The 19465-nt window shown below is 48.3% G+C and overlaps 1 protein-coding gene across 6 annotated transcripts in view; it reads left to right on the plus strand.

The window, feature by feature from the left end:
- The first annotated feature begins 449 nt into the window (after nt 1-449).
- The window catches only part of Smurf1 (SMAD specific E3 ubiquitin protein ligase 1), a 112338-nt gene continuing 93322 nt past the window's right edge, over nt 450-19465 (plus strand). For all 6 annotated transcript variants that reach the window (XM_057763720.1, XM_057763717.1, XM_057763718.1 and 3 more), the window contains exon 1: nt 450-814. In XM_057763720.1, coding sequence (XP_057619703.1) covers nt 760-814 — 55 coding nt within the window. In that variant the 5' untranslated portion in view covers nt 450-759. The remainder of the gene's footprint in view (nt 815-19465) is intronic.

Below are 19465 nucleotides of genomic sequence, written 5' to 3' on the forward strand. Positions count from 1 at the left end.
AACCACTCTGTCAATCGGATACACTAGTTGCGCAGAGCACACCCGACACTCGATCGTTGCGAAAAGTCTTCTTTTGGAACTTGCAGGATCTAAACTGTATTTCCTCAAAAAATAATACAGTGGGCCCTGCCCGTGGGCACACGCGCGCAAGGTGTTTGGTGTTTCACGCAACCTTCTGGCTTCCATCAGGAGCCTTGAAAAGTCCGACACTAGAAAAATAATTCGATTCCCTGAACCGTTGCACAAGCTAACCAGTGCGTTCCGAGACTGTAGCTAAGAACTGCTCCGCGTGCGGGATGTCTGTTTCAAGGGTCTCCACTGGTTGCTGGAGCCTTGCAGCTCCCCGGACCTTCGCGTGCGCGCCCAGGACGAGCGCGGTCGGCGTAGAGCCGTGCTGCTCGGGCGCGCGCACGCACGCAAGCGCGGGGTCGCGCAGGGCCGGGCCGGCACAGCGACGGGTGCGCGCAGCTCGGGAGGCGGCGGCGGAAGCAGCGAGGGCGGCAGGCGTCCGGCTGCGAGCGCGGCGGCTCCGGGCTGGGCCGGCCAGGGGCGGCTCCGGGCGGCGGCGCAGCCGAGCGCTCGGTCCTGCGGCTCCAGCCCGTGGACCCCGTCCAGACGTCTGCGCCGCTCACTCGGCGTCCCGGCTCGGACCCCGGCGCCCAGCCCGTGGCCGTAACCTTGAGGCGGCGGCGGGGCCGGGCCGGGCCGGGCTGGGGGGCGGCGGCGCTGGATCCGAGGCCGGCCGGCCGCTGGCGGGAGATGTCGAACCCCGGGACGCGGAGGAACGGCTCCAGCATCAAGATCCGTCTGACAGGTAGGCACGACAGGGCCGCGGCCCTCGCGCCCCCAGGCGGTCCCAGGGACCCTGCGGACTCCCACCTCGCTCCCCCTGCACGGGCCGTTGTCCCGGGACCGCCGCACCCCCCACGGCGTGCGCCCCTCGCTTGCTCTCGCGGCCCCGCCCCCCCGGCTGCTCTGTAGGCGCCGCCCCCGCCGCTCAGTCCCCTCCCTCTGCATCAGGTCCCGCCCCCGGCCCAATAGGCCACGCCCCCATTGCGGCAGCCCCGCCTTCTCTGCATCAAGCCCCGCCCCCTAGTGATCTGCAGACCCTTTGGCTTCCCTAACCAGGCTCAACCCTCGACTGTTCTGCAGGCTCCCGCCCCCTCCCCCTAACAGGCTCCTCCCTTTGCGTTATTCCCCGCCCCCTGCTTGCTCTGCAGGCCCAGGCAGCAGGCTTGTTCTGCATCAAGCCCGGCTTGCTGTTCCTCCTTTGTGAGATTCTACCCCCTACCCCACCTCCATCCTCTGTAGGTCCCTTCTCTGCCTTCTTCCTCTTCATCAAGTCTCTTCCCTCCCCCCACGGCTCCCTCTGCCCACACCTATGGTCGGTTGCATATGGGCCCCGCCCCCTAACTGCCTCCCTCTACCCCTAACCTTACTCCTCTGCATCAGGTCCCGCCCCCTAGTTCCCCTCTCCAGACCCATTCCCTGGCTCTTTTTTTCTGCCCCACACTTACTCTCAGCTGTATAGAGGTTCCTGCCCCTTGGGGTCCCCCACCGGTCACCTTCTGCTTCTCCCTAGACCCCGCCCCCAGCACCCTCTGCCCCACAGCTGCCCCCTCCCTGCTCTTCTCCAGGCCTTGTGCCTAGCTCCCTCAGCCCCTACTTTCAACTTCATGTGGGTCCTGCCCCCTCGTTGCACCTCCTTTAGCTCTTTCCACCCTCCCCTCAGATTTTCATCACCCATCTCTTCACTTCCCGTCCTCCTACCTGCGGTCCCTCTGTAGTCCCTCGCTTCACTACCCTTCTGTCTGCCCTCCTTTCCCCTTGTAGCTTTTCGTTACTTCGCCTCCTTTCTTCCTAACCCACTCTCTTTCCTGACCTCTTGTTTTCTCTCTCACTTCTCTCTCCTGGTACCCTCAGAATCACCCCTCCACTGGCCAGCGTTGCTTCTTGCATCTCTGCTCCCCTACCTCCCCATCTCCATCCTCTTTCTAGCTTCCTTCTCCCCTCTTGGCCCCGCCCCCTCCGCTGCCCCAAGCCCCGCCCCTCGACTCTGCCTGATCCCGCCCTTGCTTATCTTTCAGACCCGCCCCCTCGCTTCTGTCTTACAGCCTCCACCCTTCAGTCGCAAATTCCTCAAGCCTGTCTGGGACCAAACGTCTGTCTCCCAGCCTTGTTCTCACTTCCCCCACCTCTTCAATGGTCCAGACTTCTCCAGTCTAGTCCACTTCCGTTCTCCCTGAGGCCTGGCCACTTAGTACTCCAGAGTCTTCGGTTCCTACCTCCTCTGCAGTGCCTTCACCATCCCCCTCAATGCCACATCCTTGAGTCCCTGTTATGGCGCGACCCCCCCCCCCCCCAACCAGCTGTGGCAGCTGCTCCTGCGCAGGCTCCTTGTTCCACTCTTGAGTCTTCAGAGTAATGTTTGGGTTTCCTAGGTACTCTGTAGTGCCACCTTCAAAGTGAACGCAAAGCTTGCTGTTGACAGCAGCAGGATAGTTTGCATACAGGAAGAGCAAGCTTGCTGCCATAGCTGCCCCATCGTGGGTCCAGAGTCTGGACCAGTGCCCTTGGCCTCCTCTTCCTTCTCCCTCTCCTTTCCCTGCAGACCTTATCAGTTTGAGTTCATCCCTAAGGCTGGATGGTAGGGCTGGCATAGGGCCTGCTTTGGGGCTTTCCAGTTCTGTTCTGAGCCAGTGTGATCAGAACTAAGGCTCTCTGCATGTCCTTTCAGACTGATCCTTTCGGTAACGTCTGTGACTATGGTGATACTCCCCCGCCCCCTGCCTCCCCATGGTGGAAATTCTTGAAAAGTTTGTAGCAGTTGAGTGTTCTGTTTAAGAAAAGATTGATATTTTTTTCTCTAAAGATGTCTGATCAGATAATGATTTTTGAATTAGAACCCATCCCGTGGTCTTGGTGGACATCTTTGCCTGTGGACAAACAGCAGGTGACTGGAGGGGACCCACTTGGTGGCTGCAATGTGCGTTACTGTGTTGGCCGTTACTTTTAGGAAGTTAGGTTCTTCGCCAGTCATCCTTGTGAAAACTTTGCTCGCTGGCACTGGCTGTGATATTAGTGATAATCCACATTGATTTCAGCCTTCCTCTTAAAGTGATTGACTTGGGGTATTTTAGTAGAAATGAGACCAGGGGCTTAGAAATTCCAATTACCGCTTTTGTGTCAGGTGTCTATTAACAGATCCTAGACAGCTGGTAAAGGGAGGCTTTCCTGGGCTAATTTTGGCGTTGAAGACTTGGGAAGTTTCAGAGTTTTGGGGTGGCTTTTGATGGGGAAGGACCAGGGATGGGTGTTCTTAACTGACGGTCTCGGAGCAGCTGTGAGTGTCCACAGGACTGGGGTTGGTGGCACTATATAATGACAGTTGTGTGGAAGTCTTGGAACCAACCATTTTATGGAAGATGAGGTAGGTTAGGTTCTGCCTTCATGTCGACACAGGAAACGAGAATGGTTGGGTTGCAACTTCTCTAAAGTTAAATTCTGTTATAGAGTCTCAGCATTTGTTTATGTATTTGTATTTGGAGGAAAAAAAAAGACTTCTTAAAAATGACAGTTATTGGGACTGGGGAGACAGCTTAGTCAGGAAACCGCTTGCCCATAAAGCATTAGGAGTTGAACTGTCCCCCAGCGCCCACTTACAAAATCGAATGTGGCTGGGCATGGTACCTGAGCCTCACTAGGTCCTGGTGAGACACCCTGTCTCAAACAAGTCAATGGCTCCTGAGGAACAGCATCCGAGATAAATCTCTGGCCTGCATGCATTCATATACAGGCGTACCTGCACACACACAAACCAGAACGTATAGACAGAATTAAAAGAAAGAGAGACCTGTTGTAATCTTGTGGTGAAAACCACACAGCATCACAGCGCAAAGGTGAAGGAACTGGAGTGTTAACGAGCATTGAGAACTTGGGGTCTACGGTTGGCCCTGGGGAACAGAGCCTGTCAGATCAGGGCACTTGGATCAGTCAGGCAAGCAGTTCATGACGGGCAGCTAATTAATTACCGTTCAGGGTCCCAGCTTCCTCTTTTTCCTGATACTTGAGCCCTGTTATAAACATCTTTGATCTCCTACACGATCCATCAATGTGGTTACCCACTTACTTCACATTGCCATTGGCCTGTGTGTGGGCTTTCTCTTCTCAACCCTGAGACTCAGAAATTTGTGTTAAAGGACAAGCCATAATTTGGTGCATTGGTTATATTTACACTTTCTTTTTCTTTCCATGGAAACCCCCACTTTTTTTTTAAGTTGTTGAGTAATACATTCAAATGCTTTGGAAAACTGATCTTTGCAGTAGAAAAGAATGTTCAAGTTTCTGTGTTTAAGTCAATATAATTTTAATGACTGTCTTTGTGTCTAGTAGGCTGTTTCATGATGTTTAGGGGCATCAATATGTGCAAACTCTAGTATTCTTATTAGTGAGCATTATCCTGTAGACATCTTAGAGTTCACTAGAAAATGAAACGGTTTTGGAAATTTGGATTTCAGACTCCGTGGGAGTTGTAAGAATTGTGCTCCTGTGAGGTCCACAGATAAACGCTGTGTATTTACTTAGGACACTTGGCTCTGCAGATGAACCCCAGGTACTTTGAACAACTGGAAACTGGCCTCTGAGGTTGCATGCTGCTCTTCAAAAATTTTGATTTGTCTGTGCTGCTAGCAAGTTGCCTCAGCTTTTTTGTGTTTGTTTTGTCTTTTTAAAACAATTTTTTTTCTTTTTAGATTTAGTTATGTGTATGAGGGTTTTGCCTGCATGTGTATATGTGCACCATATGTGTTCCTGGCGGCCTCGAAGGTCAGAAGAGGGTATCAAATCCTCAAGGTCTGAAATTAAGTTTCGAGCTGCTATGGTGGTGGTGGGGATTGAACTTAGAACCTCTGCCCTTTACCACTGAACTATCTTTCTAATCTAGCGTTTATACCTTGAACTCACCTGGCTCTCGTATTTTCTTGCTGTTTGGAGCCAGGACTATGTCCCATGTAGGGAAGTATAATTGCAAGTGAGGGAGAAAATTGATCTGTGTCCTGTTTCTGGACACGTGAGACCATTTTTTCAAGTTGGCGTAGGTGTGCAGCAAGACCCTGCTTGCGTCTCACCGTTTGAGTGGTGCAACTTGGAGTGAATGGTTGTGGTCACAGTTGCTAGTATTTTTAATTTAGCCAATCACAGTCTGGTGGCCTCAGTGATACAGAGGTGTTCAGTGGATCTTAAGAAAGATTAAGGGAACCGGTTAGGAGTGCTGAATGTCAGTTTGCTCCAGCAGAGAGCCCAAGACCAGGGGAACTTTTATTCTGACCACTGTAATATGATGAGTGATGACCTGATCACTCGAGAAACCACACGGTAGCTTATATCTGCCATCTCCTCACTTGCAAGTAACTTTCCTTAGAGTCCACTTCAGAAAGGAACAGGGACAGTTGTGCATCAGGATATACTTTCATATACTTTATTCCTACCTGTGTTTTTAAGTAATTGCGAATCCACATCAGAATAGATCCTTTTCCCTGGGTGGGTGGGTTTATGTGGAGTGTGTCCACATGTGTGTGGAGGGCAGAGGTCAACATCTGGTGATGTCGTCACTCTGTATTTTGAGACTGGGTCTCAGTGAATCTGGAACTGCTGATTCCTCTGGACTCACTGGCCAACCGAGGACCCTCTTTGCTCCCCCATCTCCTCTTGGGACTGAGTACTCAAATAACCGAGGCCCTAAGTTAGAGTTTTTAAATTCGTGTGTGTGTGTGTGTGTGTGTGAAAGAGAGAGAAGGAAGGAGAGAAGGAGAGACAGAAGAGACAGATATATCAGTGCTTGTTTTGCAGCCATCATTGGATTTTCCTTCTCTTGCGTGGGTTTTCAGCTTCTGAGCTCAGCGAAGTCTTGGAGGCAGTCTTTTCTCAAGGGCTGAAAAGGAAAGGGAATCCACCCCTCTGCACTGTTTCTGCCTTAGCACAAGGGTCAGTTAACTAGGCTGACTTGTGTAACGCACTTGGAGTACTGGTTAAAAGTTAAAATGGCCAAATTATGGCTTAGCTTACACTCCAGCAAAATAAATCTATCCTCACAGTGCTTTTGGTGTTCTGGCCGAGAAAACCTAACTTTCAGAATTCGTTCATGGGTCAAATTCTTTGTAATTTCAAAACAATGTTGAAAGTTAAATTCTTTTAAAGAAATGTAGATTTAAAAAAAAATCTGGGCCGGGCGGTGGTGGCGCACGCCTTTAATCCCAGCACTCGGGAGGCAGAGGCAGGCGGATCTCTGGGAGTTCGAGGCCAGCCTGGTCTACAAGAGCTAGTTCCGGGACAGGCTCCAAACCTACAGGGAAAAACCTGTCTCGAAAAACAAAAAACAAACAAACAAACAAAAAAAATCTGTTTTCATCACTAAGCCATTTAAACACGGGCTGGTTGGTGGTTTTGTAGGTGAGTTTGGTTTAGAGAAAGTCACAGCTTGCACTGCTTGCAGCCCCTTCACTTTTTGTTGCTCTCTCTCACTGAAGTCCCTAAGGTCACTCCAGTTAAAGGGGGGGGTCTGAAGGAAGCACACCAAAAGACAGAGCTCAGCCCCTTACTTAGATGGGGCGTCTTCTTTTTCAAATGTTAGAATTACTCTTGCATCTCCAGACCAGATCTAATCCATTTAGAAATTTAAAGTGAAATAGTTCTACATTTCTGGGCTAGCAGGGGTGGGGGCTCTTTCTTGTTTTAAAACAAGACTTTAATGGACTATTGGGGCTCCACCCCATCTGAAGTTCCAGCTGCAGGCACCTCCAGCGCTGCTGAAAGGAATTCTAGTTGGCAGAGGAATGTTGCCTCATCAAGTGTCACCAGGCAGGAACCCAGGCTGCTGGCTGATGTAGTTCAGATGTCTTAAGCTCTCACATCTTTCTTGGATTCTGCCTTCAGGAGCAGAATCTAGGGCTCCTTTGGCCAGAGCTGGCAGCCAGTGTTCCTCTGTCTCTGGGGGCCATGGTACTTTCTGGTGCCATAGTCACTGGGTTACATCTTGGTCTGTTTTCCTGGAAGAACCTCGGTGAAGAAGGGAGATGTAGAATTTTCTCATGACTGCATTTTCATGTCTGGATTGGGAGGTGTCTCCCTTTTCATACCACTCAAAGCCTAGCCAAAGTGGGTTAACTATTTCAGCGAATAGTTACGGTTTATTTGTAGTGTTACAGTGGTGCAGTGTAGACACAGGGCCTTAGGTGACTGCTGCATTGCTCCCCTCCCCTTCTTTCCTCCCTCCCTTCCTGTCTCACCAAGTCCGGCCTTGTTCATCTTCGTCATAGCAGCCGTGACTACTTGCCAGAGACCCACCAGGCCCGGCCTGGTGACCTTCCTTCCCTAGAGGGGTATGGGGAGTATCTTTGGGACCTTACCTCATCTTAGCCATTCCCTTCTGCTTGCTTTTGGTAAATTTGTCCTTATTGCGTGTGGCTTTGTGGTCTGAGGAGGGGCTAGGGTGTGTATTGTGTAGAGGGATAACGGAAGGAGGGAGCTTTGTTTGTGCCTTGTCCATTCTGGGGTGAAACTGGCTGGTGTGGCTGCCTTGGGGTCACCTATGCTGCTGTAAGTAACCCCTCACCCATGTTCTGTAAATAAACCCAGTAAATTCATTGATTTCCTCATGTTGGACTTTGGTGGAATAGAACTTTGGTTTGTCCTGGGTGCTATGTTAGGGCTGGGGAACAGACGTTTGTCTCTGCAGGGAAAGAGTCTCTAACTGGTGTCAGACTCATCATGCTGAGAATGGCTTCAAACTCTAGGTGCATCTCCCTTTACCTCCTGAGTGCCCTGAGAGCAGGCAATGCTTCCATTCTGATCTATCCAGAGCTGGGCATCAAACCCAGGGCTTCACGCATGCTAGGCAGGCCTGCTACCAGCTGAGCTATGTTCCTGGCTCTATTTGATTTCTTTCTACAGTGCTTGAGATTGGACCTTGGGCTTTGGCCACTCCAGGCAGGTGCTGTGCCACCGCTAAGCTGTGTCTTTAGCCAACTGTTAATTTCTTTCCTTTTTCTTTTCCTTTTCCTTTCTTTTCTTTTTCTTTTTCGAGATAGGGTTTCTCTGTGTAAGAATCCTAGCAGTCCTGGAACTCGCTTTGTAGACCTTGGACTCCCAGAGATCCGCCTGCCTCTGCCTCCTGAGTGCTGGTACTAAAGGCGTGCGCACCACCGCCTGGCAGCAGCTATTATTCCCTACACCTACATAGCAGCCTTTAGTACCGCTCCTCCTGCTGTGGTGACCCCAACCTAAAATTATTTTTGTCACCACTTTAGAACCGTAGTTTTGCTACTGTTATGGATCTTAGGTGATCTCAGTGTAAAGGTCCTTCGACTCCCAAAGGGTTTGTGACCCACTGGTTAAGAACCACTGAAACAGATAATAATGGTAACGCTATACTTTGAGACTGAAGACAGCTATGGAAGTTATTGATAAACATGGAAAATAATACTCAGAAACAAACACGAATTGTTTTCTGTGTATTGAGAAAATTTGCTGGCACAATAGTGTCAGTGAGCCCAAATGAGCTTTTGTGTGTGTGTGGAGGGGGAGGATGCACACCCAGGGGAGGACATGGGTCCTTTTTTTATCATTGTCCACCTTACTCTCTTAAGACAGTGTTTCCCCATTGAGCCAGGAGCTTGGCTGGTGGCTTGCAAATACCATAGGTCCTTGTATTCGTCCCTTTGCAGCCCTGGGGTTACAGGTGCTTGTGTGCCATCCTAGCTGTTCATGTGTGTCCTGCGTTCTCATGCTTGCACACTAAGTACTCTTACGCAGTGAGCCATTTCCCCAGCCCCTAGCATCATCTTTAGTGGTGAAGTCCTGGACGTGTGATCAGGAATGATTAGCTCAGTGGTGGATATGGTCATGATTGAGTGTGTTGTGTTTGCACACAGGGTTTTTGTAGCCAAGGATGACCTTGATCATCCTGCCTCCACCTCCACCTCCCACCGCTGGGATTTTTTTGCAAGTATGATGGTTTTATGTTTTATAAAATCCAAAAGAGCATCTAAAAATTAATTGTAAACAGTGAAGAATGTTGCTAAATGGCAGGGTAGACAGTTTCTCTATGGTAAAATTGTGGTTTTCTTAGTTTATGAAGTCAGTCTGGAAAGGACAGGAACAGGGTGGCAGGGAACATGGATGGACCACAGGGAATAGAAGGGAGGTGGATTTCCAATCCATGGCAAGATACTTTGTTGTTCTTATGCCCATTTTCTGTTCCCTTGTCTTCTACTTCCTTCTTCCTCATCTTCCTCCTCTTTTCTCTTTCTCCCTTCCTCCTCCACACCCTTTCACCTTCTTTTTCTTCTTTGAGATAGGGTCTCATTGTATAGCCCTGGCTGGCCTGGAACTCACTATGTAGACCAGGCTAGCCTCAAACTCCTGCCTCTGCCTTCTGAGTGCTGGAATTAAAGGTGTGTGCCCTTGTGCTAGCCCAGAAGTGTTTTTTAAAGACTGCACACATTAGTATCCCAGCGTATGCCATTTTGTGGGATGTTTCCTCTCTAGGGAGTATCCTAGGAGCTGTCCAGAACAGGGGACTCGGAGTGTTTGTCTTTCTAACACTGGCATTTTCCCTTCCATCCGGCTCCCTAAAGTAAATCTCAGTTGTTCGCTCCAGACTCAGTGCCAGCTCATGTAGCTTTGAGGACCTGGGATCTTAATTCTGAAGCCTCCTCTTGGTTTGTACCATGTGTTTATTCAGGGACATCTCTGACTTATTTTTGAGAAATATTCTGCATTCTCACCTAAGGTGCAAGGTGTGACCTGAGAAACGGTCTTTATAAATTAGTGTATGCCAGCACTGAGTGGGGTTCATTTGTTTTACATTTATTTAGTGTGGAGGGCACATGTGGAGGTCAGAGAACAACTTTGGGAGTCAGTTCTCTCCTTCCACTTGTGGGTCCTGGGGCTTGAGCTTAGTGCCTTAGGCTTGACAACAGGTGTCTTTGTCTATTGCACTGTTTTGCTGACCAGGAGGTTATGCTTATTTGAATTTTTGAAGTGCCAAAGGGTATTTTAATATCTGACTCCATAAAAACAGAGAAAGTGGTAGTTCCTGTGGAGAATCTGAATTTGTTTTTGCTTCTTATATCTTAGAGATGAAATCCAAAGTTGCACTCATTTGCCCTTCTCTATCTGTTATGGCCCACTAGAGATTGCAAGTCACTTGCTGGTGACACTGCGGCCTCAGGTCTGTTCCCGCACTTCACAGTGTCGCATAATTTCCAGGGAGCTGCAGACAGCGTCACACTGGAGCAGGAATCAGGACCTTACAGAGAGCTTTTTTCTGTGTGCACATTATTTCTAGGTTAAAAAATAGCATTTTTTAACTCTGGAAACACATTGTACCACAGAGAAAAGGGTGTTTCGAGGATGCGGACTGGGAGGGGACACGCTCAGCTGCAGAATGCTGCTCTGCTCAGGGTTGTCAGTGGTCTGTGCAGAAAGAGGGCCACATTTACTTACGACATCAGTGTAACTCTTCTTAGGTCTTAGAGAAGACAACGTCGATGTAGAAATTTAATGGAGTCATTCATATTTGTATGCTGTGCATGTACACACAGCATGTGAGCGAGGCCAGGGGACGGCTTGGGGCGTCAGTTCTTTATTCCTACCGTGTGTGTTCTGGAGATTGAACTTATATTGCCAGGCTTGGAGGCAAGCACCTTTATTGGCTGAGCTTTCTTGACAGCCCCATAGTTAGAAATTGAAACCATTTTTGTTTTGGTTAAAAGGCCTTTATTCCCCCCTGCAGTTCTGTAAGGTTAGAAATTTGATGTCAATGTTTGTTATCTGTTTGTTTGTTTCTTTGGTTTTAGACACAGTTTTACTATGTAGCCTAGGCTTGCCTTGCTTAAACTACCCTAGTGCTTAGATTACAGGTGTGTGCCATCACATGTGACTCCTGCTAGATGTTGCAAGCTAAGCATGTCTCAAAGGGTTTTTATTTACTTGTCTGTTTATTTTTTTGTGTTGGGAATCAACCTAGTCTTATACATACTAGACTGCGCTTTTGTTTCCTGGCCACCCAGATCTGATAAATCACGCAAAAACTGTATTAATTGCAAAACTGTTTGGCCAATGGCTCAGGCATATTCCTAGCTAGCTCTTACATCTTAAATTAACCAATTCCTATTATTTTGTATTTTACCATGAGGCTCATGGTTTGTTACCTCACATCTTGCTTCTTGGGCGGCTACATGGCGTCTCCTCACTTGATTTCCTTGTCTCTGTTCGGATTTCCTGCCTAGCTTCATTTTGCCTATCCATTTGCCAAAACAGCTTTATTCATAAACCAATAAAAGCAACACTTATACAGAATGTCATACCACATCACTTTACCCTCAGCCCCTCACTGGGAGATTCTAGGCAGGTGCTCTACCACCTAGCCACACCCCAGCCCCTCACTGGGGGATTCTAGGCAGGTGCTCTACGTTCGAGCTAAACCCCAGCTCCTCTCTGGGGGATTCTAGGCAGAAGCTCTACGTCTGAGCCACACCCCATCCCCTCACTGGGGGATTCTAGGCAGGTGCTCTACCACTGAGCCACACCCCAGACCCTCACTGGGGGATTCTAGGCAGGGGCTCTACCACTGAGTCACACTCCAGCCCCTCACTGGGGGATTCTAGGAGGTGCTCTGCCACTGAGCCACACCCAGCCCCTCATTGGGGAATTCTAGGCAGGTACTCTGTTATCAAGCTGTATCCCTAGCCCTCAAAGGGTTTTTGCTCCCCTTTTGTCCACAAAGGGAATCAAGCCTTCTCCTGCATTTTTTACCTCATTAAACTTCTCCAGTTGCTCAGATAAAAAAGTTCAGATTGTCCTCATACCTGATTTATCCTTGGGACCTCTGTCTCTGGCACCGCTGTTTATCTGAACTCCCCTCTCCTTGCACCCCATCATGGTTGAAGTTGATTGTCTCTCGCCTGCACACCCACATCTTGCCCTGCTTTATTTAGATTCTCTCCTGTCACCCAAACCATCAGCTACCATGTAACTTGCCCTCTGTGTCAAACATACTCAGTGATTACAGCTGGGTATGGCAGTGCACGCCTGTAATCCCAGCACACAGGACAGAGGCAGGAGGACCACCAGTTTCAGACCAGTTGGACCAGATAATAAGAGATTTTAAAACAAATTAGACAAAGACCAGAAAATAAAAACTAAAAAAGGAGGTTATAAACCTTCTTGTTCCCACTGGTGTGCAGTAGAGCGGGGTGGAAACTGTCTCCCTCGCCCATTCTGGCTGGTTTGGCTTCTGCCCTGTTGTTCTGTGCCCTCCAGCAGCAGGTCTGCTGTGGCTGGCCCTGTCTGTGGCAGTGTGAGGTGGAACACTCCACAGACTGACGACTGAGCTGAATCACACCCAGGGAGCTGCACAGGACGCTGCATCCCATACCCGGAAGCCAGACGGAAGACTTCATTCAAGCCTTCAGAGTGCCAAGTAGGCACTGCCTGCAGAAGTCTCCTGAGACGGGTTCTTGGTTTCTGCATGTTGAACTGGCCCTTTCCTAGACAACAGAGCAGCTCCCGTCTGTTTGTGTGTTAATGCAGGTATTTTATTTACTTATTTAGTTTGTTTGGTGTGCTTCTATGTGTCTGTGTATGCATGTACATATGTGTACATGTGGAGGTCTTCCTCGGTGGCTTTTCACTGTCATATATCGTGACAGAGTCTGTCCCTGGATCCACGACTTAGTGACATCAGATAGCCAGTTTGCCCTGGGATCCTCGGCTCAGCCTTCCAAGCACCAGGATTACAGGCAACAATTGCTCTTGCCCACCTCTGTAGATGGGTTCTGGGAATCCAATGCCTGTCCTCATGCTTGTCCCCGAGCCAGCTCCCCAACCCTGTGTTACAGTCTGAACATGCTGCACAACAAGCATGCCTCTAGATTAGTGGCTCTCCAGCAAGGGTGTTTTGCTTTCCTAAGAGCCCCAGGTGGTGTTGACATACATTTTTGTCTGTCTTGGCTCTGTGTATGCTTCTGGTATGTAGTGGGTTGAAAGCAAGGCAGCTGGTGAAAGGCCCCCATTGCAGACCCCACACACGGAATATCCAGTTCACGTTCTGAGCCGTGATGGAGAAACCTGGGTCTGACTGGGTTGAGAAACAGAATGGTACTTGCGTGCAGTAGAGAAACTTGCTCTTTTAGATCCTTATTTTCAAGCACAGGCATAATAGAAAATAAACACTGTCATGAAGTCTGCGGTCCTAATTGTGGTTGGATTTATTAAAAAAGTAGAGGACACGGAAGGAAGCAGTGAGTTCCTGCTTGCTACAGTGCCCCGTACTGCGCTTCTCCACTACTGTTCCCTGCCCCAAAATGATCACTAAGCAGCCCGGCTCCATACTGATGGACTCACGCTCTGCCTTCTCACCACGGCTTCATCAGTGTTTGTGAGATGTGTGCACACTGTGCTGTGGATTGTCTGTGCTCTTCGCTGCTCGGTACTCTGTGCTACCACTGTTGTGAGTGAGGCCTCCCTCTCCCTTTTGGTAGGTGACCGGGTGCTTTCTAGTTGGCACCTGTGCCTCCTGTCTTTGCATGGGCGTCTGTGCGTTTCTGTTGGGCAGAGAATTGCTTGATAGGGCTAGAGTGAGCATATGTTCAGCTGAGACAAAACTTGCCAAACATTTTCTCAGAGCAGGGCTGCCAGGTGATCCCCAGCCCCTTTCTACTGTGAGAGTTCCAGCTGGCCATCCCTGGTGTTCTGCTCTTGTCAGTGAACCCTCCATGGATGTGGCTTGGAATTGTCGCCTGGTGGTTTTGCTCTGATCTCATCCTTAAATAGTGACTTAGGAAGCTGCGTCTTTCAAAGTCTTAATTTTTAAGTAATTACAGTTTCAGTTTCACAGGAGGACGGAACAAACTGCAGAGAAGTTACTAATTTCTTCTTTACACACACACACACACACACACACACACACTTTTTTGAGGCAGATTTTGCTGTGTAGCCTTGCTTGTCTTTAGAACTTGTTCTATAGATTGGCCTCAAACTCACAGAGATCCCCCCCCCCCCCCAGTGCTGGGAGTAAAAGCGTGCACCACCACTGCCAAGCTTTTTTTTTTTTTTTAGTTATTTTTGTGTGTATCTGTGTTGTGTTAACACCACAGCACACATGTGGAGGTCAGAGGGAAATTTGTGGTGGTTGTTTTTCTTCTGCCATGTGGGTTGTCAGGGTTGACGACAAGTGCTTTTAGCCACCGAGCCATCTTACAGGCCCTCATTTGTTTTAGTTTATTTCCCCTTAACCACTTTCTTTTGAGACACTGAAGATCTCATGTAGCACTGACTGGCCTCAGACTTATGGTGTAGTTGGAGGTGACCTCCGCCTTCAGGTGCTGGGATTACAGGCATTTGCTACCACACCTAGTGCTAGAAATGGAACCCAGGACTTCATGTAAGCTGGGCAAGCACCCACACATCTTTCTTCACTTCTCTCCCCACCCCCAGAGCTGAGGACCAAACCCAGGGTCTTGTGCTTGCTAGACAAGTGCTCTACCACTGAGCTAATTCCCAAACAACTTCTCTATTTTTAATGTATAACTACAGCATCATCTAAAGGCTAGATTGATGGTTGCCATAGGTATAGTCCAACCATGTACTCTGGCACAATGGTACTTGTTCAGATTTCCCCAGATAGACCTAGTGTGTGTGTGTGTAGCAGTCTTATCATATGTACAGATTTGCTAAACTATACCACAATTAAGATACAGAACTTCATAGCCCAGCTCCTTCAACTGTTGATTCATAACCCAGTCTCCTCCCAGCGTCGTAGTCACCCGTTTCCTGTGGTGTGGATCAGATCCTTGGGAATGCTCTCCAGTGGCTTCCCACTCGGAATAAAACGAAGCCTCTGCAGAGGTCTCCTGCGATGTGGCAATCTGGCTCCAGCTTTAGGGCTCTTGCAGGACTTACTCTGAGAGTTGGTGTCAGATTGGGCCCAGGGCTCTCCTCTCCACTTTCCTGTGACTTCTCTTATCCCTTAGATCTCAGTCTCAAGATCACCACCCTAGGGAGACCCTACCTGGCCTGTGGCTCTCCATTCCCTCTCCTTTAGCTGTCACCGCTTATGGATCTTTTGCTGATTTGTTCATCTGTCACACCCAGAGCTATCAAATCAGCTGTATATTCTGTCTCTGTTCCCGAAAGTTCCCTGAAGCTAGACCTGCTCTTTTGGTTATTTCTGTGTGCCTATTGCACATTGCTTGGTGCCTGGGTGCACACGCAGGCATGTGTCTGCCTTCTTGTTGCCTGGACCTCATGGCTGTGCTGCCTCATACAGGTAGTATCCAGTGAGGCCAGTTCTGTGCATATGAGTGTGCTTGCATGTGTGTGTACATCTGCATGTGTGTGCATGTATATGCGTGTGTGTGTATGTATGTATGTGTGCTTGCATGTGTGTGTGGAGGCCAGAGAACTAGCTCTGTAGACCAGTCTGGCCTCAAACTCACATACGCCTCTGCCTCCTGAGTGCCAGCATGCCTGCAACTCTAGCATTTGAATGTCCATGTGCCACAGCATCTGTGTGGCGGTCAGAGGGCAACTTGGAAAAGTCAGTTCTCTCCTCTCATGTGGGCCTCAGACTGAACTTAGGTTATCAGGCAGGGCTATAATCATTTATCTCAAAAAAGCTATGCTTTTGCATAAAATCTAAATTACTTTTTTCTATAATGCTAAATTCGGCTTTTAACAATGATCGTGTACTATTCTGATCTTTTCAGAAATGCCCTGTTCTCTCTAAAGAAACATTATTGAAAAAGGATTCCTGCCGTCTGTACCTGAATTCTTGGTAGTCCCAAATAAAGTATCACAGAATCACATGTTATTTTCAGACAAGGTCCTATGTTGCCCACGATGGCCTCAAACTCAAGACCCTCCTGCCTCAGCCATGCAACACTGTACCTGCCTTAATCCAGAAACATGCTATAGTCAGGACAAAAAGCTCAGAGGCAGACTTGCCCAGAGCAGTCCTAAACCTTGGCGGAGATTCTTGCCACTTCTACAGACACATGCTTGTCTTTGGCGTCATTCACATTGACAGAGAAGCATGCTACTTCGACCAGCTCTAAATGGAGCCTCTACCATCCTTATACCCAGTGCACCCGACACCACTATCACAAAGACACTACTTCAAGAGCATTCGATCCCAGGGCCAGCAGTCACAGAGCCAACTCTTAACTTTTTGTTGGATCTAAAGCTAGAAACCAACTCCCAGCAACCACCTTTCTCTGTTTGTGGGTTAAAAGGAAAAGGGGCTTTAGTTTCTTTTGAGACAGGGTCATATAGCTCAGGCTGATTTCTAACTCCATAAGCAGTCGACAATAACTTGAACTTCTGATCCTCCTGCCTATGTCCCCCAAGTGCTAGGATTACAAGGCACCACCACCACACTTGGTTTATGTGGTGCTGGGGACTCTGCACACACAGGCAAGCACTCTACCAACTGAGCCTCACCCCAGCCCCTAACTGACATCTTTGTACACAAGGAGAAATGGGCACTGAGAAGTGGAGAAGCCAGACCCTCCCAGGCCACTACTGCTTCGGGATGCTTTGATTAATTGACCAAAAGTCTTCCCATTGAGCTAATTTAAGCTAGGTTTTCTGGTACTTATGCCTTAAAGTATCCTGCTTTTGAAAAATAATTGTAGAAAAATATTGTTATCTTGTAAATGAAACAAATACAAAACCAAACCCGGGCTGAAGAGTGGAGCAAGGTGACTATCAACGGCAGGCCACTAACCCTGCCAGAGAACTGAACAGAGAAATAGCCAGACTATGGCCTGACTATCAACGGCAGGCCGCTAACCCTGCCAGAGAACCCCTCCCCCCAAAAGCTAGAATCTATGTTCGTTCTTCCTTTCGACAGGGTCTAATTCTATAGATCTGGCCTTGAACTTGTGGCAGTCTAGCCTCTCAAGTGCCAAGAGCCAGAATACTTGGCTTGTTCTTGGTGTGTGTCTGTGTGTCTCTGTGTGCATGCACCAGAGCGTTTGTGAAGGTCAGAGGGTGACTTGCAGAAGTCTATTCTCTCCTTCCGTGTGGTCCTCAGATTGAACTCTGGTGAGCCTGGGAGTTCTTGAGTCTTTAGACCAGCGGATCTCAGCCTTTGGGGGTTGAACAACCCTTTTACAGGGGTCGACTAAGACCATCTGAAACTTAGGTATTTATGTTATAAATCATAACAGTAGCTAAATTCCAGTTATGAAGTAGCAATGAAAATAATTTTATGGTTGGGGGTCACCACAACATTAGGAACTATATTAAAAAGGGTCACAGCATTAGGAAGTTTGAGAACCACAGGTTTAGACAGTGGATTTCCATCCTTACTGCCTTGGCTATATCTGCCTGCCTGTTTGTTTGTTTGTTTGTTTGTTTGTTTGATTGATTGTTTAAGACAGGGCTTCAGCATGTAACTCTGGCTTGGAACTCACAAAGATCTACCAGTTTCTGTCTGGGATCAAAGACTTGCACCATCATGTCCGGCAGGCAGCCTTGGCTGCATTAAAAAAACAAAAACAGAAATGAGAGACATATGTAGGAGAAATAATTATAAGCAATCAAGAGTATTGGGACGAAGGAGACATCCACTCAGGCTGGCTGGCACCTAGACAGTTCTCCATACATGTTGGCTGCGGGTCCTGTCATCTCTTTCGGGGACTCAGATATGACTGCCCGAGAGCCACACCACTGTTTTGTGTGCCACTAAAAGGAAACCCAAGTAATTACAATATACCATTCATTGGAAGATTTCAGACACACCGAATTATGAATTGGTGATAGATGGTGTTGTGTCTCCTCTGACTTAAAGTCCTGAAAATTGTTTGCATATCACAAATTAATGCCGTCTGTCCTCAGTTTAAATATAACACAGCGTGACACTGTGATTCAAGTGTCTTTCTTTCTTTGGTACTATGTTTACGTTGGGTTTGGTACTATGTTTACGTTGGGTTTGGTCTTGTAAGCTGCAGTAATTCGACACGTTGAATTATCTTAGGTTTAGGTGATGGGTTGGATGTCATTCCAGACAGACACAGGAACTTCATTTGCTTTTCTTTAGCAGTTTAGAAAAAAAAAAAAAAGAGCCATTTTTTCATATGAGCCATGTTTTCAGAAATCCTGCGGGGAACTGTTGATAGACCTGTTTGGAAGCTGAAGAGAAGGGAGGGAGCGAGGGAGGGGATGGTGGTGCCCGTCACCTTTTTAATGATTCAGGGTTCTTGGCAGAAAGCCTGACTTGGAAAACACCTTAGCTGCATCCAAACACTTGCAGCTTTGGAAGAACAATATTGATATTGAAAACAATGTGTCGTCGTTGGTTCTCCACTGTGAGTTAAACATGGACGGTAAGTCGCAGGGCTTGAGTGAGTCACAGGCTGCCCAGGCAGCCACCTTGTGTGGCAGAGTTGCTATAGGACATGCTTAATGGTAAACGCAGGTGATGTTCAAAAGGTAAATGATGTCTGATGGCACATGGCCTTAACACCATCCCTCCCTCCCTCCCTCCCTCCCTCCCTCCCTCCCTCCCTCCCTCCCTCCCTCCCTCCCTCCCTCCCTCCCTTCCCTCCCTCCCTTCCCTCCCTCCCTCTCTCCCTCCCTCTCTTTCTCTCTTTGGTTTTTCGAGACAGGGTTTCTCTGTGTAGTCCTGTTCCAGGCTGTAGACTAGGCTGGCTTGGAACTGTGAGATCCACTGCCTCTGCCTCCTGAGTGCTGGGATTAAGGGTGTGCACCACTGCCCAGCCCCATTTCTCTTTAGAGCCTTGTGTGTTTAGTGCTGTGCCTGGGCCCATACAAAACCAGCCTTTTAGTCAGGGTCTCACTGTGTAATTCTGGTCGGCCTGGGATTACAGAGATCTGATTGTCTGCCTGAGTGCTGGGATTAAAGGTGTCTCCCACCATACCTGGCAAAACTGTCTTTAAAAAAAAATCCATTCCTTAATGTTAATATCACCGTGAATCATGGAAGTTGTCGGGGGCCTGACCTACTCACTTCCTGCATTATTTGTGGCTTACTCCATTAGCTCCACTTTGCCAGATTTCCACTTTGAAAACCAGCCAAACAACTACACAGGAGGCAGATGCCTTCTGGGTCGCTTTGAGTACATTTGGTGTGTAAACTATTTGAATTCTAATAACTTTTTTTTTTTTTAAAAAGACCGAACCTTACAATGTAGCCCAGGCTGGCCTTGAAGTCTTGATCCTCCAGCCTCAGGTCCTAATTCAGGGCTGACAGGGATGTGCTGTCATGCTCAGCTCGTACTGCAATAGTATTTGAGAGTGTTGATTATAATTTTATAAAAGATGATTCTAGCTGATATTACAGGTGACTTACACCTATAAGAGGCCCTAGTACTTAAGGACAGAGGCAGAGGGATCAAAGTCATCCTCAACTATATAGCAATTTGAAGCCAGTCTGGGCTAT

Source organism: Chionomys nivalis, chromosome 3, assembly GCF_950005125.1.
Source record: "Chionomys nivalis chromosome 3, mChiNiv1.1, whole genome shotgun sequence".
Lineage (NCBI taxonomy): Eukaryota > Metazoa > Chordata > Mammalia > Rodentia > Cricetidae > Chionomys > Chionomys nivalis.